The sequence below is a fragment of the Protopterus annectens genome, chromosome 11.part0 (assembly GCF_019279795.1).
Source record: "Protopterus annectens isolate FY-2018-M chromosome 11.part0, PAN1.0, whole genome shotgun sequence".
NCBI lineage: Eukaryota > Metazoa > Chordata > Ceratodontiformes > Protopteridae > Protopterus > Protopterus annectens.
This window is the reverse complement of record NC_056745.1, coordinates 1,335,644,021-1,335,669,717: the sequence shown is the minus strand read 5'-3', so window position 1 is coordinate 1,335,669,717 and position 25,697 is coordinate 1,335,644,021. Positions and strand designations below refer to the sequence as shown.

General features: G+C 39.6%; 1 protein-coding gene across 2 annotated transcripts in view; it reads left to right on the top strand.

Moving 5' to 3' along the window:
- Positions 1–25,697, top strand: part of ADM2 (adrenomedullin 2) — a 461,499-nt gene that overhangs the window by 77,298 nt on the left and 358,504 nt on the right. Inside the window, exon 1 of one of the 2 annotated variants that reach the window (XM_044088655.1) lies at positions 10,175–10,300. The exons of the other annotated variant lie outside the window; for it this stretch is intronic. Within the exon in view, the coding sequence (XP_043944590.1) occupies positions 10,218–10,300 (83 nt within the window). The 5' untranslated portion in view covers positions 10,175–10,217. Of the gene's footprint in view, positions 1–10,174; positions 10,301–25,697 lie in introns of those variants that run through there. 2 annotated transcript variants of the gene reach the window in all.

Here is a 25,697-nt window from a genome sequence, read left to right as displayed (position 1 = left end):
TGCCCCTAGTTTGTTTATAATATTCTCCTTGGAAATAAATGTAATTATGACTTATTATAGAATTTATAGACATAGTTTTAAGTGCTACTTTATCCCAAACAAATTGTGTATGTTTCTGAATACTATTACTGAACCTAATAATGCCATCTTCCTTAGGAATACAAGAAAAAATATCTATGACATCTATGCTTAAAAAAATAATGTCTTCCTTCCATAATTCTGGTTTTAATCATCTTAAAAAGTTCCAAGAGTCAATAATTATACAGGATACCCTTTTGTATATTAATTTCAACCAGTTGTCAATAACCTTACCATACGGAAACGTTTATGGGGCGAAAAGGTGGATCAAGTACATTCTTGTGGACTTTAGGAATACCTACTGTTGTAGCTAGTGTGGGAAATTCAGTATTTAAAAACTTATACAAATCTGTATCAATTCTCTTGTCTAATAAAAATTCTTCTAGAAACAAATCTATACAATGGTAACTAATGCTTAATTCATTAAGTGAGGATGTTTCATAATTACCAGAATTGTGCAATATATCATATATCTTGTTCATGTAGTCATTGCTATCATATAAAACAATGCCGCCCCCTTTATCGGGTTTCATAATACAAACATTGTTATCATTACAAAGTTCATTCAAAGCGGCATATTCCTCCTTATTCAAATTGCATTTTATATTAATATTTTTGTTATTTGCAAGGTATTTATATAATTCATCAATGACTACTTTCTCATAAGCTGCTAAGATGTTGTTCATAGGGGGTGTGAATGCACTTCTTTTCCTAGTTTCACATTCAGTAAAAGTCCCTCTTTCGTTCTGAAAATATAAAGCTAAATTTAGTTTCCATAAATATAGTTTAAATTCCACTATACAGTCCACTAAGTTGACCTTAGTACTTGGGACGTACTTCATCCCTTTTGAAAACAGTGAAAAATGAAATTCGTGATTTCAGTATTTTGAATTTACAAAGTGGACCCATATATGTGTGTATATATATATATATATATATATATATATATATATATATATATATGTGTGTGTGTGTGTGTGTGTGTGTGTGTGTGTGTGTGCATGTATATATGTGTATATATATATATATATATATATATATATATATATATATATATATATATATATAATGCTCTGGCCAAGAATATAGATGCAGACAGAACAAGCAGAACAAACAGTACAAGGTTGTTGTTATCTACAATACACTCCATAAGAACAATCCACAGCTAGAGATGCTAGCATATCTAGTTTCTGACTGCCCGTGGAGTCAATGGGGCATGGATTTTTTTCTGACTCAAAGATGCTACTTCTATGTGTGTGAACTGTTTTTCCAAGTTCACTGAAATAGGCACAGCAAGTGTAGTGTGATTAGTACATTTAAATCTATATTTTGGAAATGGGATATCAAATGTTGTTACAGTACTCCATTCAAGGGACTCAGTCTGTCACCAGCTCATTTGTTAATGGGCAGAAGGCAGAAAAGTAAATTATCTACTTCATCTACATTGCTAATGTCTGAAAATCAGCACAAAATAAAGGAAATGCTGGAAAGACTTCAATAGAGATATAAATCTATTGTAACACAGCCTGCAGAAGAAAGAACAGAGAAACATGGCAAACTCCATTGCATAGAGCCTTACTATGGCACTTGGCACAGAGTGTTAAAGCTGTGAGATGTAAATCCTGTGATAAAGAGTTTGATACCCTCAGCCTTCATTTGTCTGTTGTATTACTTGAGCAAGTCACCTAACCAGACATTGCTCTCAGGTTGCCCTGAAAAGGGACTGTGTGCCCAGTGGGCCCACCTGGTTAACAAATGGATATTATTATTAAAGGTGAAATAGTAAGGAGGCTGAACAGAAATTTGATACTGTTTGTGGAAGTGATTGAAAACTGTACAGGAGAAATTGTAGGCATTTGTTTAAGACAAATACACAGAGGCTGAACTTACAGGAAGAGGAACAACTAGTCTTGCTAAAAGATGACAGAGGTTTTGGCAACCAGATATTCAAGAGATGCAAAAAGGGAGAGAAAGATTTCTGAAGTTGTGACTCCAAGTAATGTTGTAGTATCATAGTAGACTTCTAGGTTATTGACCCAAAGTGCCTTAATAAGCCTAGCCACCCTTCCCAATAATTTGATAGGTATTGGTTCCCAATGGTTTTGTATGGAATATATACTTGGGCATGGATGGACAAGCTTTTACAAACTTCCTGTCACCATATCAGGTGATATATTTACAGTTCCCGTTGTTCAACGGGCTTACAATTTGCGATCCATCTCTAAAGAAAAGCACACCTTTGTGGAGGCAGATGACTGATTTATCAGTTAACAAAATTAAAATATGTACCCATTGTTTTTCTTTGAGGAAGGCATCATGAAACAGTGAGGTAACTGGGAATGATTAAAGACTACTTTTATAAGGGCTGGAATTAGTTTCTTAATGCAATGAAACTGCATACTAATGAAAGAAAGGAAGTGAGATCCATGGACAAGAGGGATGGAGCCCTGACTGTGACACAGGAGACTGAGAAGTCAGCTGGATGTTGGGAATAAACAGCATTTTTTTGCAGTTTACTTATCCAGGGGGTGGGTTTCCTGGAAGTGCTATGACCCATAGTAAAGACTAGGGCTTCAACCATTTTATACACAAAGAAAATGCACTAGCTGTTCTTCATGGACTTAAATCTGCACTGACATCATTACTTTTCAGGTGTAGTGCAGCACAAAGGTATGGCATAAAAGTTAAAAGAAATGCTAACAACACAAAGATTTCCCTCAGCCTAGCTGTCCAGTCAACTGGCAGTGTGGCTTTGGCCAAGTAGCATAGTAGGGTGAGGCAAAAGGGGCAGTTGCCCTGGGCGCAATGTGTTGGGGGGGCATAATCAGCCAATCCCAATCTCTAATGCAATACCAGCTTTTAAAGCTACATTATAGTAAGCTACTTTAAAAGTAAAAACAAAAAAAAACTCTTTTTTTTTTTTACTAATCACTGAGTGCTGCAGTGATCAGTGCAGGCAGGGTATAAACTGTTGCAGCTGTTTGCTAAAGTTTTAGTAAGCTGTTTGCTTGTATAAGAATTTGTTTAAACTAAAATCTTAGAATCATGGTACTCAGGTTTTAGTTAAAAAAAACAAAGAAAAAGATTTTTTTTTTACTTTTAAACTTTAGCAAGCAGTTGCAATGGAGGTGGGTCGGGCAGGGCACATAAATGAAACCTGAATGGCTGGGCAGGAGGGAGGGTATGCATGTGTGTTGTGCGTCTTGCCACCTTACTAGAAGGAACATCCATTGTGTTTTGTTTTTGTTTTTGTTCTTCATTGGAAGAGCATTGTGTGGGAGGGGTGTGTCTGGATCTGTAATAAGTTCATCGCTACAATATAGCGATGGGGTTAGTACAGTAAAGTGCATTTTTTGTTTTTTTTTTTTTTGGTTACTGTTGACTTGAAGAGTTTAGGGGGTGAGGTGCTGGTTCATGGTACTGACATATGACACAGTTTAAGCAAGTTAAGCTTCCGCTTTGGCCAGTTAGTCTGGGAACAGATAGATCAAAGAGTGAGAAGAGTGAGAAGGAACTTGATAATCAAAGTTGCGGAGGAGCAGAAATTTTTTCCAGGCTGACTATTATCACAGAGGTACAGCATTGGTCCACAGTGATGTGGATTTATGTAGCAGCCATCCCAGTCACAAGAGGGTTATCCAAGGGATAACAGTGAGCAGCTGAAGGCAATATAATCCATAAGAATAATGACAATAGTGCTACTAGTAACTTGGGGCAGAAACAGACATCTAGTACCGTTACCTATGTAAGCGTAGAACAGGCAGGTTGATGAAACTGTTACATTTTCCTGTCTTGGGATGCCAGAGTATAAATAGAAAACACTCTACATCAGGAGAGAGTGTACTTGATGCAGCAGTCTTTTCTTAGCTAACCTTGCCAGTGCCCTTACTGTGCACATATTCATATGGAAAGCTATCTAATGGACTCACCCTGGTAGGAAAATGAGGCTGTCAGTCAGTGATGGCTAAAAAGAGGCAGGATGCTGGGGCATGTTACATTGCAACAGAGAAGAAAAAAAAGAAGTATGGATAAAGGGTTGTAAAACCAACACCTACACCTGATATATCTGTGGGCCTCATGAGTCAGACTTCTCAACTTCATAAAGTTTTTCATTTTATTATTTGGCTCAGAGCACTAGAATAAGGTATAATGTAGGAAATGATCTGTAGCAGTTTTATCCCTCACTGCTAAGTGGAAGGTCTCCATATTTGCACCTGCATATGCAGATGCTTTGCATTTGCAGAAGTTTGTGAATCACCCAGTTTGTGACCTGAAGAATATAGCTAACTACTCTGTAGCTGAGTTATAGAAACAACTCCATCTTTTGCAATAGGTGTACTCTCACAGGCAGGAAAAGTGGTACCCATCTCTGCATGGCAGGCTGTATCTCATTATTGTAAACTCAAGAGTTTTCCTGCATGCATTGCAGGCTCACAGTATCCTTCCCCATCCTTCCATGTACCACAGCAACAATAATACCTCTATGTGGCTGCTGCCAGCAGAATACTTAGGTCAGATTACTAGTGTTTTCTGAACAGATAGCTTGATCTCTCTTTCCAAAGATTTCAGACCAGATACCACATACTGAAACAATGCCTGACAGTCATCTAAAACAAAGATCCTTTTAGCATAAAAGATGTGTGTTTGATAAGTTAGTACACCATAAGCCACTCCTATTACTAATTTTGAATCACTTGCTGTTGGTTAGAATCAGAGTTTGATTTCCATCTCTTCCATTAATCATTCTCGATCTTGTCTATCAGGATTTCTGATTGCTTACTAGTAGTTTGTGCCAAGTTTCTGCTGCTGCCAAACCACAATGTCCTTATCAAAGTTTCTCATAATATGTTGCCTTTAAACAGCTCTTGTTATCAGTTAACATGATGGCACACTGCAGGCTTCAGCTCATTTCCCTGTTAAGAACCAGGCAGGTGATAGTTTAATAACTTGTTCTCACTGACCTCTGATTAGTTTACCCTGGGTGAGAATCACAGAGTCTTGTTATTAGCCACGTACATTCAATATGGTCATGTACTAAAGCTGAAATCCTCATCTGTTATGCATGTGTACTCCATATCCCGAGCCCTACTCTGAAACTCCTGTCCATTGCGTCTGTGCAATGAATGTTTAATTTGTTTAATCTTTAAACCACACTTATGTCACTTGGTAAGTATCCACTGTGATTTGTGTGCCAAATTGAGCTTTACTTCCACTGCACATCTTCAGTACCTGCTGTTAATATGGCTACCAGAAATTACATTAAAAGGTTTTACTTTGCTCTGCCTGGCTGACCGTACAGCAAGCCAAAAGAATCAGCAACTGAATGTATGTAGTTAAGCTTTTCAAAAGATACATGCAGATTTCTTAAGTATTACTGTACTCCTACCAATTAATGCTTTCCTGATACATTTCACAGAGAATTCATAGAAAACCTGACTCATTGATGTCATGTTTGTAACGATTTAATTTCTCCAAATTTTTGGGTTTCTAATACCAAGATGGGAATGGACCCCATTCCTAAGTCAAAGTATGATTAAAGCTCTTAAAACTAGAATTGCTTCAATCTTTGATGTTAGCCAAAAGTGCTCTTCGCAGCACCCACAGTGTTCCCAGAACTGACTCCTTCTGCAACTCATATGGAATTACATGTATGTATTGGTAGCATATCTAAGTAAGGCTGTAAATTCTTTTTCATGAGACCCATTGCTCTCACTGCTATTGGAACCGTCTGGGTATCCTTCTTCCACATTGCCCTTGTTTCTGCCTGCAAATCCTTGCATTTTATGACTTTGTGTCGCTCTCTCTCTCTCTGTATGTAAGATACTGTAATATCAGGTGTAACAGTTTCAGTGATCAATGCTACTTTTGTCTTTTCGTCAACTACTATATCTGGTTTTCTCACATCTATTTTTTTGAACTGTTGGTAATGGATAATCCCACATGATATAAACTTCATTATTCTCTGTAATCCTTTGTGGATCATGTTTCCCAGCTACTTCAGTATTGTAATGTTTGCATAATCCCCATTATCCCCATTGCAACAGTCTTGCCACATTATTATGCCTTTCAGTATACAGGCCCTCTTCCATTAGTGTAGCACACCTAGCAACAATTTCCACTTCATGTTTTCCCATGATAAATTTGAAATATACAGGGAGCTGTTGTATTTAACAAACTGCATTCAACTAAAACTTGGTTTACAAAAGGCAAGATACCAGACTATACCTTAACTGAAGTGATTTTTAATATATTTCAAACAGCTCTGTATAGAAAAATTCAAGTGGTATTGTGACTGCCATTACAGAGAGCACTACATATTATCTTTACCAAGGTGCTGCAAACTTGGAGCTTTTGTATGTTGTTAAACAGAGATGGACTTTAGGGAATTTGCCACCTTCTAGCAAGATTTTATTGGTTACTTGCTTTAAAGTGTGTCCAAAAATAGTACTTTCGAGCATATCATTTTTGTTCATTACAGAGATGAGTGTCCAAAAAGCTATGTAATTTTGAGAAAGTTACTACAGCTTTTAGCAATGTCGCCTCACAACAAGAGGTTCTCCCGTTCGATTCTCGGCTGGAGAGCCTTCTGTGTGGAGTCTGCATGTCCTCCTCGCGGTCGAATGGCATCTAAAAACATACAGGTAGGTGGGTGCGTGAATGGGTGTGCCTTCTTTGAAGGTTGGGCGTCGGGCTGGCAACTCGGCTCCCTAAAAAGCCACTGCCAATCATTAGTGAAACGGAGTTCCACTGTGGCGGCCCCTAACTGGGAAAGGCTGAAAGAAAAGAAGAAGACTTAACCCGACAGTGCTGGGTCACCCTCAGAAGGAGTCACCGATATGTAGGGAGCTTATCTGGTTGAAAAATTAAATAATTAAATTAAATGACAAACATCACCTGTATCATATGGCCCAATTTCTTAGAAAATGGGATCCTAGCATATTAAACACTGGTGGGGCACCTGGTATTCTAAAAAAGGGATTTAATCCACAAGGAGAACCCAGAGAAAAACAACTGCACGTATTTAATCCACAAGGAGAACCCAGAGAAAAACAACTGCACGTAGACAAAGTCCCAACAGTATTAGGTTTTAGCTGTCTTTTGCTTGTACTTTTCCACTCCTATTCAAGTTTTTTTTTCTTTCCAAAAAGTGTTTTTCCTTCCCTGTAATCCAACACTAAACACTTCACATACAGAAGGATATCATTTAATGATTATGTTTGCCTTTCTTGCATTTGTCTCATCTGTTACATCACAACAGCTACTAAGAGTGGCACATCAGTTTTAGGTCAGTTATCCCAACAACACAGCCATTAAGAAAACAATGACATTTAAATGTGCCTTATCAGTTACAGATTGCCAGCATTACACATCAGATAAATAGTGTAACCTGGAGTCTGAACAAAGGCAGGGCTTTCAAGCTTAGTTTTCAGATGTAAATGTCTTTCACTTTAATAATACTCATTGCCTCAAAGAAAGAAAGCAAATGTGTTCATCTAACTCCTTACTTTCTGTCACTATTTGGTTTTGCATTTTTTCTGCACTGTAACTTCTGCAAAAGTGCATGTTTCTTCTGGATTTGGGGAAAGATCAGCATCAAAGACTTTAATTCTAGCTGTGATATTTAAAACTGTGAATGCAACAGAAACCATCTCTGCACAAGTAACACTTACAAATCACAGGGGTCACACTTCTCACACTTCAACACTACAGTTGTTACTTTGAAAAGAACAATTAGCTACATTTTCAAGCCTGTCATTCAAACATTCCTTAAAATGCTGTAACAGAGACGGCCACTAATGAAAATCAGAGGTAGCAAAGTAATTGGAGATGCAGATATGCTGACAGTGAAAAGTAGGCAGTCACAGCAGTGATGTTAACTGATGAGAGAGAAAACTACAGTAAATGATCCCATCATAAGGATTTCTTTCTGTCCTCTAATGTGACATCAGGAAGGTAAAGGCATCGACTGCAAAACAGGGCTCTGTCCTGGGGCCCCCCCTGTTTGGCATATACTTCTCAGAAGTACAGGCAAGCATGGAAGGGCTGTGGCTGACTAAGTTTGCGGACGACTGCAAACTGGGTGCTATAATAGAGTCTCCGGCTGACATGGAGATCCTCCAGAAGGGCCTAAATGAGACTGATGCATGGTGTCAAAGCCACGGTCTCAAGCTAAATGCAAAAAAATGCATAGTAATCCCATTTGGAAAAAACAGAGTACCCGCAAACTACAACATAGGAGGTAATCCCCTGAAATCTGAAGAAGAAATAAGGGATCTAGGGACCAAAGTAGATAGCCAGCTTTCCTTTGATAAACATGTTGCCAGAGTGGTTATAAAATCCTTCTATGTGACCCATCTGATCATGAAAGGGTTCGCTTCAAGATCTAAGGATGTAATGGTGCCCCTCTACTCTTCCCTCATCAGACCCATTATTGAGTACAATGCACCAATTGGAATGTACCTGGCTAGACATCTCCAGCAGCTAGAGAGACCACAGAGGTACCTAACCAAGATAATTACTGGCCTCAAACAGTTGTCCTATGCAGCACGACTGAAAAAGCTAAGACTGTTCTCTGTTGCATACCGCTTTCTCAGAGGCGATCTCTGTCTAACATACAGAGCCATGTCCAACCCAGAATTGTTGAACATGCTTCATCTTAGCAAAACCAAATCTACTCGAGCTACACGCTCTAGGGATATAAACCTCAACACAACAATGAATAGAACATGCTGGAGGGATAGATTCCCTTCGCAGAGACTTCCCTTACTATGGAACAGTGTCCCGATCTACATAAGACAGAGCCCCTCACTATCACTCTTCAAGAGGAACCTTCATGAGTGGATGGGTAACAGAAAGTTCACACCGGGGATCACACCAACAGCACTACTAGAAGGGTCTAGGGAACTACTAAAGGGGCGGTGAATACCACACAACATGGCTGGGCTAATATATGCCTTCGGGCAGATAGCTCAATACCAACCTAAATAATGCTAGCCATGGCAGCCTCCTTAAGGCTGTTTTGAAGTATAACAAATTAGAAAATAATATTAACCATTTACTTTGATACAGAGGCATTAGCAATGCAGAAAAGTTCAAGAGTTGCTGAAAAACATGTTTTTTTTTCAGTTTTTGGGTGCAGTTCTCCTTGAAATTGTAGTTAGTCAGTGGTAAAGTAGCAGTTCTAGAAGTGAGTGGATCAGCAACAGCACAAGCAGTAGCCAGTAGCTGTTCCACTTGCTGTGAGACAAATCACCACATGGACTTCAAACCTTCTGTGAAGCCCATTTGCATCTCTAATGTATGGCAGCAGGACCACATTCAGACAATCAAGGAGAACGAGGTGTCAGTGTGTGTGTGTGTGTTTGTGTGTGTGTGTGTGTGTGTGTGTGTGTGTGTGTGTGTGTCTGTGTGCATGTACGAGCATGCCTTGGGTCTTTTATGAGTTTGACAGCACTGAGCTAAAATATATTACTATGGTTATTATTTGTGCATTAATTTATTCATTTGATGTCAGTTAGACATCTGCGGTGAACTCAAGTAGTAAACTGGCTATGTGTGTATATGCGTGCATGCGTGTTTGTGTCTATCAGTGTATCTGTGCCTCTGCATCTGTGTTTCTATCTGTATATGTGGGTTTCTGTATACATACATGTGAGTTTGTGTATCTGTGCCTCAGCAACTGTGAGTGTTTGTGTGCTAATTTCAGTGTGTGTGTGTGTGTGTGTGTGTGTGTGTGTGTGTGTGTGTGTGTGTGTGTGTGTGTGTGTGTGTGTGTGTGTGTGTGTGTGTGTGTGTGTGTGTGTGTGTGTGTGTGCGTGTGTGTGTGTGCATCCATCTTTTTGTAAATGTGTGTGATAGTGTTGCCAACCATCCAGAATTTTTCTGGACTGTCCGGAATTAAGGGACACTGTCCAGAAAACGAAGACTGCCTTTTCCAGACAGCGTATTGTCTGGAAAAAAATAAAATCAAATTGTAAATAAAAAATCAGAAAGCTGTCTGTAAAACTGGAAGACTTTAGGACCTGGTGGGAGATGTCTTTAAAACTGGATGACTTTAGAAACTTGCAGGAGACTTCTGTAAGAAAAGAACAGGAAGTCCCAGAAACCTGTAGGAGAGCATTGAGCCGTTCGGTGTCCTAATGTTACTTCCCAGTTGCAGAGCAGGAAATGATAACCATCCAGCAGCAGGACTAACTGAAGCCAGAGTGAGCCCACCAAAACAGTGAGTGTACTTAAGAAGTGTATAAGAAAGCCAGGCGATTACTGTAGTGCAATGCAACTATGAGACAACAGTTTACTCCTCCTGACCACCTTAAGCACTTGCATAGTGTGACTGCCTTGGAATTTGCAGGATATTATTGTATGTATGTACGTATGTATGTATGTAGGTAATCATGCCACTCAGGTGGTTTAAAAAGTTGGTTGCTAACTGCTGCAACAGGCTCCAATCAAATACAAACAGTGCTGTGTTTAATTTATCTTTAATGTCCCTACAAAATGCATGCAGCTTATTCCCTGAATTTATTGTCAGAACGTAATGCATGAGTGCAGAGCAACATCAGATCTGTGTAAAGAGTTACCAGATTTCATGTATAATGCTGATGCTAGCTTCAAACATTATACGTTAATCCTGACATTTCCTTCTGCTTTGATTTTCATGCGTGCTGTTTTGTCTGTATAAATTTTGTCATACTTAGGGGATTTGTCATACTTAAGGGATTAATAAGTCAGTATTTTCCTCTGAGCTGAAAAAAAACCAGCCCTTTTCATTTTTTTGTGGCATTCCATGAGTGTGTTGTTTTGTTTATAGTTTACAATCCAGTCACTGATTGTTTACAAATTGTTATTGGTTTATACTGAGAATCCATATTGTTAGAATGCTGAAGAATGTGGGTTATACGAATGTCTTAACAATACTGGAATTTCTAAATTGTTCCTCATCCAGATGGGCCATTTGAATGAATACTTGGGCATTGTCACTGTCCCCTTTCACATAGCAATGCCACACATACCAGACAAATCATAAGTCACTAACTTTTTCTTACACAGAGATGCATGTTAGTGGTACCAGACTAGAACTGCACCAGAGAGTGTTTTGGTGATTGACATGTTTGTCTTTTGGAATGCCACTTACCTTGAGCTGGAACAATGGTTAACATAATCATTGGAGACTTGATGGGGTAATGAACAATTATAATGATTTAGGTTCTAGTTTTATTAATCTGAAAACTGCTGAAACTGGTATGGGGAGTATCTTTTCAGAAATTGTACACAAACCAAAGAATAACATTAATTTAAATAGTGGAGTGAAATGTTTGGGATTAACTTTCTGCGTAGGTTAGTTTTTGTAATTGCCTCAACATGTAAGAGATGCATTTCAGGTTCTATGTATTTTAGTTTAATAAGTGACTCTATGCTCAGTGAGTTATACTTGGAAAATTATTGCCATTTCTGTAGATGGTATTTAGTAATTCCCCTTCCTTTATTCTTGCATTGTCTCTTGGGCAGCTGTATCTGTAGGGTTTAGGCCCTACTGCAGAGTTCCGTCTTCCATCCTGTTGTCACCCGCCTCACCTGTTCATCTAGAACTGTAATATCCCTGTCTTTGTCCATTAATGTCTTGACACAGTCTAGCTGTCTTCTGCATTTGATAAGTGTCACCCATCAATACTTATAGGTTCATAGGTTGGTACTAGGCTATTGGCCCTATGGCCATTTCTTCCCACACTATTTACTTCCCTGGACCCCTGTCTAGCAGGGTGACTGGCATGATCCCCAGGGGGAATTTCCTTTCTCCCATCCAATCGTCAAGGTTCCTTTTGAAGAGGGTCAAAGAGGCACTCTACTTGACATGTATGGGCAGTCTATTCCAGAGTCTAGGGAGTCTCTGGGTCAAGAACCTATCCCTCCAGCATGTTTTGTTTATTGTGATGACAAGGTTTAGATCCCTGGAGCGTGTGGCTCTGAGGGATTGGGATTTCTTTAAGTGTATCATGTCCAACAGCTCTGGGTTTGACATGGCCTTGTATGTTAAGCAGAGATCGCATCTGAGTAGACTATATGTGACAGAGTATAGCTGGAGTTTTTTAATGCGGTCAGCATAGGGCATCTGCTTTAGGACTGTGATTCTTTTAGTGAGGTATTTAGGCAGCCTTTACAGTTGTTGCAGATGTCTTGAGAGGTACATACCAAATGGGGTGTTGTATTCTATAATGGGTCTAATGAGGGATGAGTACAGTGGGACAATGACCTCCTTTTTTCTGGATGAAAAGCCCTTCCCTTAGTGATGAGGTGTGCCACATAGAAGGATTTCCAGACTGTTGTGGTGATGTGGTTATCGAAGGTGAGACCACTGTCCACCTGTGTCCCTAAATCTCTTATCACACTTTTGGTGTTTCGTGTACTACCACCTATGTGGTAATTCACGGGTACATGTTTTTTCCCAAAGGGGATAAATATACATTTCTTGGCATTAAGCTTGAGCCCATGGCTCTGGCACCAATCATCTGTTTCTGTAAGGCCCTTTTGTAGAGTATCCACATCATTTGGGGATGCAATAATGGCTCCCAGTTTACAGTCATCTGCAAACTTTGTTAGCCAGAGTCCCTTAGTGTTAGCCTGTACTTCAGAGGAGTAGATGCCAAACAAGAGCGGTCCCAGGACTGAACCCTGAGGTACTCCACTTGTCACTTGTCTGGAGCTGGATTTGGAGTCGGCTACTTTTACAGTGTGGGTTCTGTCAGTGAGCCATTTGGCAACCCATTGAGTGACATAGGGATTAATGCCCAGCTTAGTAAGTTTATCTATGATTCCAGAATGGGGGATGGTGTCAAAGGCCTTGTCGAGGTCCAGATAGGCTGTGTGGACCGCCTTACCCTCATCCACGGTTCTGGAGACTGATTCGAAGAAATCAATCAGGTTCAGGAGACAAGACGGCCCTTCACGAACCCAAACTGCGTGGGGTTCAGTGTTTGAAGGTTGACAGTGTCTTTATAAGTTCCATGATAATACGTTCCATGGCCTTGCAGATCAGGCTCGTCAGACTGATGGGGCAGTAGTTCCCGGGATCCAAGGTGGATCCCCCCTTGTGGAGTGGGATAGCTGTAGCTGTGCGCCACTCAGTGAGCACGAAGCCTGAGGTGAGGCTATAATTAAACATGACACTTAGGTGAGGTGACAGTTCATTTTCTAGTACATGTAGTACACAGCCCGGGATGTCATCTGGTCCCATGGATGCTGTATTCTTAGCTTTGGAGAGTGTGTTTTTTACCTCTGTGGTCATTATTACCAGAATTTGGCAATCTTCCAGTATTGAGATGGGCCATTTAGGGGATGAGAGGGGGGTGAAGTTGGCACTGAATCGATCTGCCAGGATATTGTCAATATCCTTGGGATCAGTATATTTAATGACATTCTGTTGTAGCTCAGAGCAGATCTGAGCATTGCCATTTAAATTCTTGACATAGTCATAGAATGCCTTGTGGTTGTCTTTGGAATCTTTGGCAATTTTGTTTTCATAACTAGCTTTGGAAGATTTTATGAGGGATCTCAGCTTCTTACTGAGGCTGGTAAGGGAGTTTTTTGCTTCCTGAGATTTTCCTCTTTTTCTGCAACAGTTTCTTCCTTTTGTTATAAAGTTTGTTTATGGCATTAGAGGTGACACCAGTGTGGTTTTTATCTTAGGTATTTTATTTTTGATTGAAACTTTGCGATTGTAGAGTAGATGTTTACGTATGACAATATGTTGCAGAATGTAATCCTATGTATATCTGCATGTAAACATTTAATAATTGAGAGATGCATTTTCATATTCATGGAAATTAGGAAAGAGGCTTCCATGTTGCTGCAGTCTGGGTATCCTCCTCTTTTTCCAGACACTACCTTTGGGAAAGTAGCATTGACCGTTGCTGTACATATTTAGTCCTTATGTTGGGTACTTTGCATATTTATCTTTCATAGATTATTACATTTATGTTATTGCTTTTACATTGATGAAATTTCTAGTATTTATTTTTGTCAGTTTCATGGCACAGTGGAGTAAAGCCATGAATGCAAAGCAGGTGACCTGGATTGCAGTGATTCATGCATTGGAGAAACGGACAAGGGATTGTGGGACTAAGTGACCAGCTGTGACTCTTCAATCCTGGGATGTAGTCTGGCCCACTGTGCTGCTGACAGCTAGCCAAAGGTAGCAGGCAATACATGGAACTGAAATGAGCACCTGGTTCTGAAAATCCACACCTCAATGTAGACCCACTGTTGTGTAAGGAAAGGAATGTTTGTACTTGTATGTCTTTTTTGGAGATTTTCTCCCCAGGCCTCCACTGAAAACGGGTTTTTTTCGGCCCAGTGGATATTCCTGGTAAACAAATGTAAAATAAAATAAATAAATAGCAGACCTCAGTTTGGTGAAGCCTACACGTCAGCTGCCAGGGAAGGGATGAAAGACCTAAAATCAAGAAACTTTCCACTGATGACGGTGCTCTCTGATTGTTAGCTGTTGGCCCTCAAGGGGCTCAAATGGACCAGGGTCTGCAGCCCTTTCTGGAATGAATGGATCAGTGGGGTTGATGGAGAACATCATTGATTGTTAAGGAAGGGACAGCGAGCCAAATAAAAGGTAAAAGGAAATATTTATTTAAGTTAAAAAATCTATGTTAAGATACTACAAACAGCCGAAGATGTCTTTTAATAAAGTTAGTGTTTGCAATCTTAAACCTTCTCTGATTGTTCGAGACCCCAGTAGTCTTACCTGATCATGTACTGGAGAGCATACTCAGGCAAGGATGTCTGTATATCAGTGAAATATTAATCTATACTCTCAAGGAACACTGAGGAGACAAAGTGGTGTGCATGCCGCACAGATGAGAAACTGAATATACACAAAATTGTGTGTGATCCCTACTACAGACACCATGCAGAGAACCAGCAGTTTTGAAAGCATCTGTGGCTAAGGTCACCTAGATGTCAAGACCCACAATGTGAGGCCATTAGAGAGCAAAACAGTTAGAATCACAGATTGTGTTCCTCTGTGACTGAACTGAGAGTTGTCATCTCCATAGAACACAGTGTAGAATGGCTCCCCAAAGAAACTCTTGAGTATGGAAACCTGAGGAAGCTGATTATAAATGCCTGAAAGAGCAAAATAGGGAAAAACCAAACTGTAAACATTTTTGTGGAGGCAAATCACCCCCTCCCCACACTGATATATACCAACTCCACATTCACACAAATATGAAGAGGGGAAAATCTCCCCTTCCCAACAAAAAGAGTCATTACTGGCACACTCATAGAAAGCAGGGTGCAAAACTGAATCACAACAGAGGAGCAGGTACCACCTGTTTTAGAAGTGAGGTAGGTTTTTAGTGTGCATTTGGTAGAAGAGATGAGGTCTTTTACATGCAGGGTACTCAGTGGGTGGGCCTGGTATGAATGGTACTTGTTTGTTCTTTATCTATTTTAGCAAAGACTTTATGTAGTATATGCAATGCATACATTAACAGTAGTGGAGCAATTTATGTATGTATGCAATGGAAGCACTTTACATAATCAAATTACTGAAATCTCGAATGTCATATGGTCGAGACCATATGATCGAGATTTCAGTAAATCGAATATGTAAAGTTTTAAAAAATAACACTTTACTTACCTTAAAACATTACGTGCACACAGAGGCAAGGCTTCTTGTACGCTCTGTGTGTACGTAATGTTTTTATCTTTTTTGCGGTGTTGACAGGAAGTGGGAAATCTCCCGTTTTGCGTTTCTGCATACGGCGCAATATGAAGTTCGAGATTTTGGGAATTCGAGCTTCTAAAGTGAATCCGTATGCAATATATACACAAATGGCTCCAGTACAATTCCTCAAAAGCCAGTTGTAATAAACTCAAATACATGGTATGTATTGCATGAACGTAACTTAATGAGTAATAAACTCAAATACATGATATGTATAGCATGAATGTAACTTCATGAACGTAACTTAATGAGTAATAAACTCAAATACATGATATGTAAAGCATGAATGTAACTTAATGAGTGCATAAACACGTAAACACATAGTAGAAAGTAATCTACTTTCACGCAGATGACAGTGCAGAAATAGTTTGTTGCGTATGTGTTTCAGATATACATACCTAGGTGCACACACACACACACACACAAACACACACACACACACACACACACACACACACACACACACACACACACACACACACACACATGTATTTATTGTGTGTGTTTATATAGATATGAAATAGTTCTGGATCTGGTGTGTGACACAATGTATCTTGCACTGCACATTTAAGGAATAATTTTATTATGAATAGCAAAACTATGAGTAAATTGAGCTCCCTAATCCTGCAGCACAAGATATTTCATGTACATCACAAATGGAATCCCTTCATAGTCCATTCATCCATTGCTTTTCCTGTTTTTTTTTCAGTTACTGTTCAAGTTCATTTTACTGGGCTGCAATCAGGCTTTATGTACTTACAGGTGGGATGACTCATGAGTGACTGTCTGCTCTGGTAATATTAGTATTGTTTTCTTTAGTAGTCTAAGTCTTTGGTGGTATTTTAGTAGTGCAGTGGGGGTAAGGTAAGACTTGTTACTTTTAGTAAGTTTAATCATAAATGGCATGCATATTTAAAATAAGGTCTGGTTTCTCCATAATGCCATTTGCTGATGGATAGCTATGGTCTGTGTTTTATTATTTGTTTCTTTGTCTATTTTAGATTGAATAATTTAATATCTAGATGGCTGATTTAGGTGATTATACTGTTTTTGAAAATGTGTGTGTATCTTTAGTATGAATGGAATGGAGTTCTTTTAAATCATGACACAGGCACGGTGATGACATAGCCTTGATGACATGGGTAAAGTAGTGATAAATACTTCATATGACATGTAAGAATGATTAAAAAAGTGTATATACATGTAAGGATATTAGATATTGTTATCTGTGCTAGCACGACTGGCTGAAGTTTTATAAATAATTGTAAATAAGTGTAAATTGCCCTGTGTTACATATGACAGCATGACTAGCTATAATTTTATAAATAAGTTTGTGTCTTTTGGTTATCACTTTGATTTATGCAAGATGCTTGAATGTCAAACAGTATTCTTCTGGCTGACCAAATGTATGTGTTTTTTTAAAGAGAATTCTGAATGTGTGTTATACTAGAGTCAGCTGACCTAGATGTAATGCCATTGTGTGCCAGGGTGGGAGAATAGAATCTTCACTGCAGCTGTTTTATTTACTTTTCAAAGTCTGATATGAGAGAGTTGAATTCACATAGCAGCTTCCTGTTAACTTTTAAAAAATCTGCTATAAAAGCAGGTTCTGACTCAGTTATTATTCAGGTTGTTATTTTCCAGAGCTGTCAGCAGTAGTAGTCCAGTTGTTTCCAGAGTAGTTGTCCCAGTTGCTGAGGACAAACAACAGCCTGAAGTGTGGGCATAATTCCTCATCTTGTCTTGCAGAAGTAAGGGTATAATCTTGCCTTGCTGAGTTATTTAGATTAGATACAGACAGTTACTCCTCAGATAGTTAGGGAAAAACACCTAGTTAGAGGTTTTCTAAAATCAATGTGAGAACCATCCTGCAGCATTATTTTCATATTTCCTGCGTGTGAAACTCTGTTGTTTATTGGAATCAATTATTCAGTATTTACTTGTTTTAAATCCTTATCCATCCATCCTAAACCCCTTTTCCCATTTTGTACATGGGGTCGGGGTGTCACTTCTGCAGTAACAGTCATCTTGAGCCAAGATTTACACTTGTCAGTGGCTAGCCCTACTGCTGTAGTTCATTTGCACCACTCACTCGTGCACACACTTTCATGTATGGCCAATTTAGGGTGCCCAGTCCACCTACTGCATGTCTTTGGAATGTGGGTGGAAAGCTGAGCACCTGGAGAAAACCCTCGTGACTGCAGGGAGGACATGCAGACTCCACACAGAAGGCACCTTAGCCGAGAATCGAACCAGAGAACCTCTTGCTGTGAGGCAGCCACGTTAATGGCCACAGCACCGCGGCTACCCTCATGGTTTAAATCCTTATATTTATGATTAAATGTTTTACTACCTCTCTTTTTGGCTGGTTATTTAGTGAACATTTTTAATAACTTGAGAGCATTTATGCTCATTGTGGTAACACCAGGGCCACTCTGAAAAGCCTTGCTGCTTGGGATACATGCTACCATTTGTTTCAATATCTATTTTACCCAATATAACTGAACACCCTTTTTGCAGGGTATTGTGGTATTTGGCTGGTGGCAGCCATTACCTTGTAATTTGGGCAAAGAAACACATCAGGTAAATATGTGTCAGTCTTTACCAAGACTGTGTATATGTGTGAATATCAAACATGTAAGAGTGAGTGTGTCAAGATACCTAGAACTGGGACACAGTTTTCTGCAGTTGTTAGTGTAGAGACTCATTTGGGGACCTACAGTGAAGCATATAGTCCAGTCCCAGGTTTTGAAACCTGTTCCCAGAGTACTCTTGGGGGATATTGTGCATTTCTATCCCTGCTTTTAGAGACAGTGATGAGGACTGAGACTCCTTAGTTGCTGCCCCCAGGGTAAAGATGGTTGTCACAATGTGTGTGTGTGTGTGTGTGTGTGTGTGTGTGTGTGTGTGTGTGTGTGTGTGTGTGTGTGTGTGTGTATATGTATATATATATATATATATATATATATATATATATATATATATATATATATATATAATGTGTATGTATACATATATACATTATATGTGTGTGTGTGTATTTAGAAATATATTTAGCTGTATATCTATAGCTATCTATATTTATGTATGTATGTGTGTGTGTATATATATATATATATATATATATATATATATATATAATATGTACATAAAAGGTTCGATCTTGACCTCTGGCCAGTTGCCTGTATGGAGTCTGCACATTCTCCCAGTGTCCCTGTGGGGATCCACCCATCTCCCAAAAACATGCAGAATGTTTCCACCTCAAACTTGCCCAATAATGGAGTTGTGGGCAGTAGCACAGGCTCTAGATGGTGCTTACAAGGGGAAACAGTTATATATACCAACCGCTTTGGGTATTAACTGTGGTGTGCAGTATCCTCAAGACAGAAGAACATGGATCACAAACTGAGCACCATGTCAGGGTAGCTGCTCAACAGTGTGAAAATTAGCTCTAGGTGATTCAGTAGTGTTGATCAGTGTTGCGAAAATGGGCATGGGTAATTACCGGTGATAAGTAGGTTGAGGACACTGCCTACTCTGATCTACACTAGGGAGCCATGCTAATGGTGAGAGAGGTGTATGTACCTCTTTGGGCCAATCTGTGCCCACTATAAAGCCCAGTAGCCCTGTGTAAATAAGCTACTGGCTGGCAGATGTCCATTTATCCAGCTGGGATTACCTGGGATAGCTCTGAGCAAAAGCAGGATGTAAAACCAATGAACCTGCCAAACATGAACTAACGATTGCTACAGTCAATGTAGGTTCACTGACAGCATGCGTCTTGGAAGTAGATGACATGAAGGTAAGGAGGAGGATGAACATTTTATGTATCCAGGAGACAAGATGCAGCAATGTCAATTGGCTATGAATCCAGAGTGTACTACTCGGGAGGAGGGCAGACTAGAAGTGGGGTAGAAATTGTGGTGAGGAAGATGCTTCAGAAGACGGTGAGGGATGTCATCAGAATTAGTGATAGACTCTTGTTAGTCAGACTACAGTGTAAGGTTAGGGCACTATTTGTAATCTTAGCATATGCCCCATAACAGGGCTGTGATAGTGAGGAAAAGAGTGCATTCATACAGCCATTGCAGGACCTACTAGATAAAACAGAACAACTTGAACTGGTGATAATAGGTGACCTGAATGCAGATATTGGGACAGATAGAACAGGATATGAGGATTGCCTGGATTTACATGGATGGGCGAACAGGAATAAAGGAGAGGCCATTCTAGACTTCTTCTTCTTGGCAAATGGCTCAGTGGTGGCCAACACATGGTTCAGCAAGAGAGACAGTCACATGATCATATGTAAAAGTGGCCAACATGCAATTTAGGTAGACTTTCTCCTAGTAAGGAAGGGGAACTGAGGTAGAATCATTGACTGCAGAGTCATCCCAATGAAACAGTCAGTTTACAACATAAACTACTGGTTGCCACAATCCGCTGCAAGTAGTGGTCAGAGAAGGCTCTAAGTGAACAGAGACTAGGCTGAAGATCTGGAGGTTGACTGGAGAGAAAGCGCAGGAGTTCAAGGAATTACTCAAGGCCCTAGCACCTCAGGAAGAAGGATAATAGGTGGAGTTGAAGAATGGCACTGCTTCAAAACATCTTGTGTGAGGACTATAGAATAGATATGTGGCCGAGCCAGGTATGGAAGCAAGGTACATAAGGAAAGTTGGTGATGGATTGCAGAAGACCAGGAAGTCATCAAAAGAAAGAAGGGATGCAGGAAAAAGTGGGAGATGTAAAAAATGGACCAGGCTAGGAATACTGGTTGGCCAACAAAGAGGCTAAGAGGGGGAGTTGCAATAGCAAGGAACAAGGCATCAGAGGCACTCTACCAGCTTCTGAAAAGTGATTCAGTAAATGGTGCAAAGAAACTCATCGGGCTGCAAGGCAAAGACAGGAACATAAATATAGGGATGCCAGCAACAACCTGCTCACCAGCCCACAGATTATCAAAGGCAGTTGGAAGGAGTGCTTCCAGCAGCTTCAGAATGAAGAAGACCCCCCAGAAGCTGTATTGCCCCAGACAAAGCCTAAGGTGAAAGAGGAGTCAAACACCCTAAGAAGAAGTAAGAACTGCACTGAGGAAAATAAATTCAGGGAAAGCAGCAGGCTCAGATGAGGTCACAGCAGATATGATAAAGATGTTGGGTGAGATAGGGGAGCAATCTGAGGGTACTCATAGCAGTATGGAGAGAAAGGTGTATCCCAGATGAGTGGAGAATAAGCATGCTAGTGCCAGTGTACAAGAACAAAGGGGACAGTCATGATCTTGGCAGTATAAAGGTATGAAACTCCTCTCATACAACATGAATGTCTTGGAGAGGATGATTGATAAATGAATACGAAAAGTGGTAGGAAATAAGATCATAGATGAGCAGTTTAGATTCAGATCAGGATGCAGCACAACTGACCGAATGTTTGCAGTGAGACAGATGGTTGAGAAAAAACTAGAGATGATGAAAGAGCCCAACTGGGAATTCCTAGACTTGGAAAAAGCAAATAACAAGGTCCCAAGGAAGCTGATTTAGGCAGTCTTGTGATGGTTTGAAGTCCCAGAAACATTGATAGACTTGGTGCAGGCTGTGTACAAAGACTCAGTGACTCAAGCACAAATGGTATTTGGGCTCACAGAGGCATTCCTAGTGAGAGTTGGTGTGCATCAGGGTTCAGCTCTGAGACCACTGCTGTTCATACTGGTGATGGACTACATTAGCAAATATGGAGGGGACAGGTCAACAAAGTTGCTGTATGCAGACAATGTGGCATTACAGGCAGACTCTGAGCAAGAACTGCAGCAAAAAAAAGAGGAATGGAATGCAAAACTGAAGGCACATGAGTTGAAAATGAGAGCAGATAACACAGTTGTAATGGAAGCAAATGAGTGAAATCAGAAGAAGCTGAGAACTGAGCTAGAAGGGAAAGTAGTGGAACAGGTTAACAGCTTCAGGTATCTTGGAGGGGTGGTTAAGGAGAAGGGAAATCTGAATGAAGAGGTCAAAGCTAGAATCAGAGCAGCTGCAGCCAACGGGCACAGAGTGTCAGGGTAGTGTATGACAGAAGAATACCAAAGAAGCTGAAAGTAAGGTATACAAAACAGTGGTGTGACCAGTACTACTGTATGGTACAGAAACCTGGCCAGTAAAGGCAGAGCAGCTGAGGAAGCTAGAGGTCATAGAATTGAAATGCCTGAAATGGGTGATAGGATGCACACTGCGGGACAGATAAGAAAATGAGAACATTAGAACAGAAGCCAAAGTAACTCCACTTGCAGGCAAGGTCAGCGAACAGATTAGTGTTTCTGGCACATGTGCAGAAAAGCAGAAGAAATCTGTTGCATATGATTTGGAATTGACAGGAAGAAGGCAAGAGGAAAGGAGGACATTCAGCAAGGCGAAAGATAGATTGTGTGAGACTAGACCTGCTACAGTCAGGCACGGGTGCTGAAGAAGGTCAGAGAGTAGCACTAAATTGAGAGAGATGGCGGCAGTTGACACAACACCCCACCCCTGTGTAGAAAATGGAGAAAAAAAGGGGTTGATGATGATACTATACACACACACACACACACACACACACACACACACACACACACACCTATTTCAAATATATAATTTTATATATGTATGTTATATATATATATATGTATATGTGTATATATATATATATATATATATATATATATATATATATATATATATACATATATAGATAAAGAAAGAGAGCTGTAGATAAATATAGATATAGTTAGATATATAGATAAATATAGATATAGTTAGATAGATATAGATAGATAGAATTACAGAATAACGTTGATATACCACAGTGTCAAAGGCAAGAACATTGACCACAAAAGGTTGCCAACAGAAAAGCTCATGAGCAAGTAAAATTCTCACTGCATGCAACCAAAAAACACAAAATAGCATAGTTTTGTGCAGTGGGAGGCAAGGTTTCCTGGACCCCCATATGGGGGCAGCTACGCCAAATACTCCCCTCCCGCTAATTATATATACTAACTTTGAGATCACACAGTCCCTGGTGAAAAAATATTCCCTCACCCAGGGACTGTCTGCCTATCACAGCTGTCGACCATCTGCATAAGTTGACCTTTTGTGGTTGATCAGTTGGCCATCAACGTGTGTATGTGTGTATATATATGTATATATATATATATATATATATGTGTATGTATGTATATATATATATATATACATATATATATATATATATATATATATATATATATATATATATATATATATAAACATATATCACACACATGCACGTTTATAGTGCATCCGTGTAAATAAACTTACCATAACAGCTGATGCTTGATTGATCACTACAACAGCAGACTTTCTGTATGGGTTTTATCCTGCCAATGATATAATAGCCAGACAACTGACAAACTTAAGGGCACCTACCACTCACCTAAACTATTAACCAGCTTGAGCTGAGCTGAATAAAAACTGTGGTTTGAGCATCAAGCCCTTCATGCTAAGTTGGAGAGAGAAGGTAGAACCCTGAAAGAGGAAAATGCTGGGAAAATGTAATGAAAGTCCTCACCTAGGCAACAACAACATGCAAAAATAAGGGAGAAGGAGGGAGGGATTGACTACTACAGCTAAGATCATTTGAACATACACTGTTATGGTAAGTTTACATACACAACTGTACTATGTTCATGGGTTGACTATAGTAGTTTATACTGACTGGGAGTAGGAAGGATGAGGGTCTAGGAGCCCCAAGAAATGGTCCTTGCAAAGTCTGCTGTAAAAAGGAGAGAAGAAATATAGTTTGAAGTGATTTGTAAAGGTATGTACAGAAGACCAAGTTGCTTCTTCTAGAATCTACCCCTTTCCAAAAAAAAACACAGATGAAGCCAAGGCCCTTGTACTGCAAGCTGTGACCTGCCTGGAATTGCTTTGTTATGGGTATTCTTTGACTCAGGTTGTTCTTTTGTATTACCTTCATAAAAAAATGCATAAATGATCAGCGTTTTTAACATTTTAGTTCTGTTAAGATAATGTCTGAGTTGTCTGTGAACATCCAGAAAATGAAAAATCATTACTCCCTTGCTTTTATGTTCTGAAAAGAATATAGAGAGATGGATAGCTTGACTCAAAGTAAACTCAATTACCACTTTAGACATAAAAGAAAAATTTGTTCTTAAGGAAACCATATATTGTTGAAAATGAAATAAAGCTGACCCAGCATAAGAGCTTGCAACTCAGATACTCTTCTTGCAGAAGTAAAAGCAATCAGCAAAATTGTTTTCCATGTCAAGAACACCAGTCAGCTTGATTAGCTGGTTGAAATGGAGCAAGAGTTCGTTTTTCCAAAATAAAGTTGAGATCCCAAGGAGGAGGCCCCAGTTTTCTAGGAGGCCTGAAATGTAACACTTCCAAAAACATTTTAACATGGGAATGCACTGAAGGGGGAGGATCAATGTACAGACATGCTGAAATAGATAAGTATATCTTGACAGAGGAGTAAGAAAGGCCAGAGGATATTAATTCACACAAATACTGCAGACCCAGAGAAATACTAGCATTAAAAGCGTCCTGGTTCTTGTCTTGGAAAAGATTTTCTAGTTGGTGCCATTTGCTAATAAATGATTTCCTAGTAGCAGGTTTCTTTCCGTTCTTTAATACCTAAAAGGTATTAAAACTGATATAATTTAGTCAGTTAGTTGAATTTGTTTCAAGATGGGATGTATTAAACATCCACTGCCTTGTGTGAGTAGATCCAGTCTTCTGAGGAAGTTTGTCATAATTGATCTTGTCCATTTGCAAAAGAAAGGAGAGCCACTGTTGCCTGGACCCGTTAGAGAATCACTACAGTGATCTTTGGAGAGGCCTTCTGAGTCTTTAGAATGACCCTGGATATCAATAGAAAGCAGGGGCAACTCATGGTTGACTTTCTGTTGTGTTCCAGGTCCTGCACAGAGTTTCGAGGTGATCTGAAACAACAACAAAAAATTCTGCTTCTTACACATTAGACTTCTCAGTCATCAATTGGTGTGGTCGGCAGCATTCAGCAGTGGCACAAGTGTCACTTAATGAGCGATTCACTGGACTGCTGCATGATGCAGTGAGGAGCCGTTCCTATTATCTCAGTCTGCCTCAGTTGACTGAGGCAGCCTTAGCCAAGAATAAGGAAGTGGTTAATGTGGAAGAGGATGCACGAGTGAGGGGAAAAAAATCTTTGTCTTTTTTTGTTAATTTATTTTAAAGTTTTTTTTTTTCAGGCTCAGTGTTTGTGTGAGTGTATGCATGTGTGAGTGTGCATTCATGGACAAACTACTGAAGGGTTGTTGGGGAAAATGTTTCATTTTATTGCTTGTGCATACATGGACAAATTACTGAGGGGTTATTGGGGAAAATTTCTCATTTTGATGTCAATGAAGTGTTTATTCATACATGGACAAACTGCTGAAGGGGCATCGGGGGAAATGTTTAATTTAGATGTCAGTGAAGTGCTTGTGCATACAGGGACAAACTACTGAAGGGATTGTTGGGGAAATGTATAATTTTAATATCAATGAAGTGCTTGTGTTACATAGACAAACTGCTGAAGATTGGGGAGGATATCTCATTTTGATATCAGTGTAGTGCTTGTGCATATATGGATACACTACTGAAGGCATTGTTGGGGGAAATGTGTTATTTAAGTGATTGTGCATATATGAACTGAAACGGACATTGGGAGAATGTTTCATTTTGATATCAGTGAAGTGCTTGTGCATACATAGACAAATTACTGACAAACTACTGAAGGGATCATTGGGGGAAATGTTTCATTTAAGTGCTTGAGAATACATGGACAAACTTTTGAAGGGGTTGTTGGGGGAAATGTTTCACTTTGGTGTCAGTGA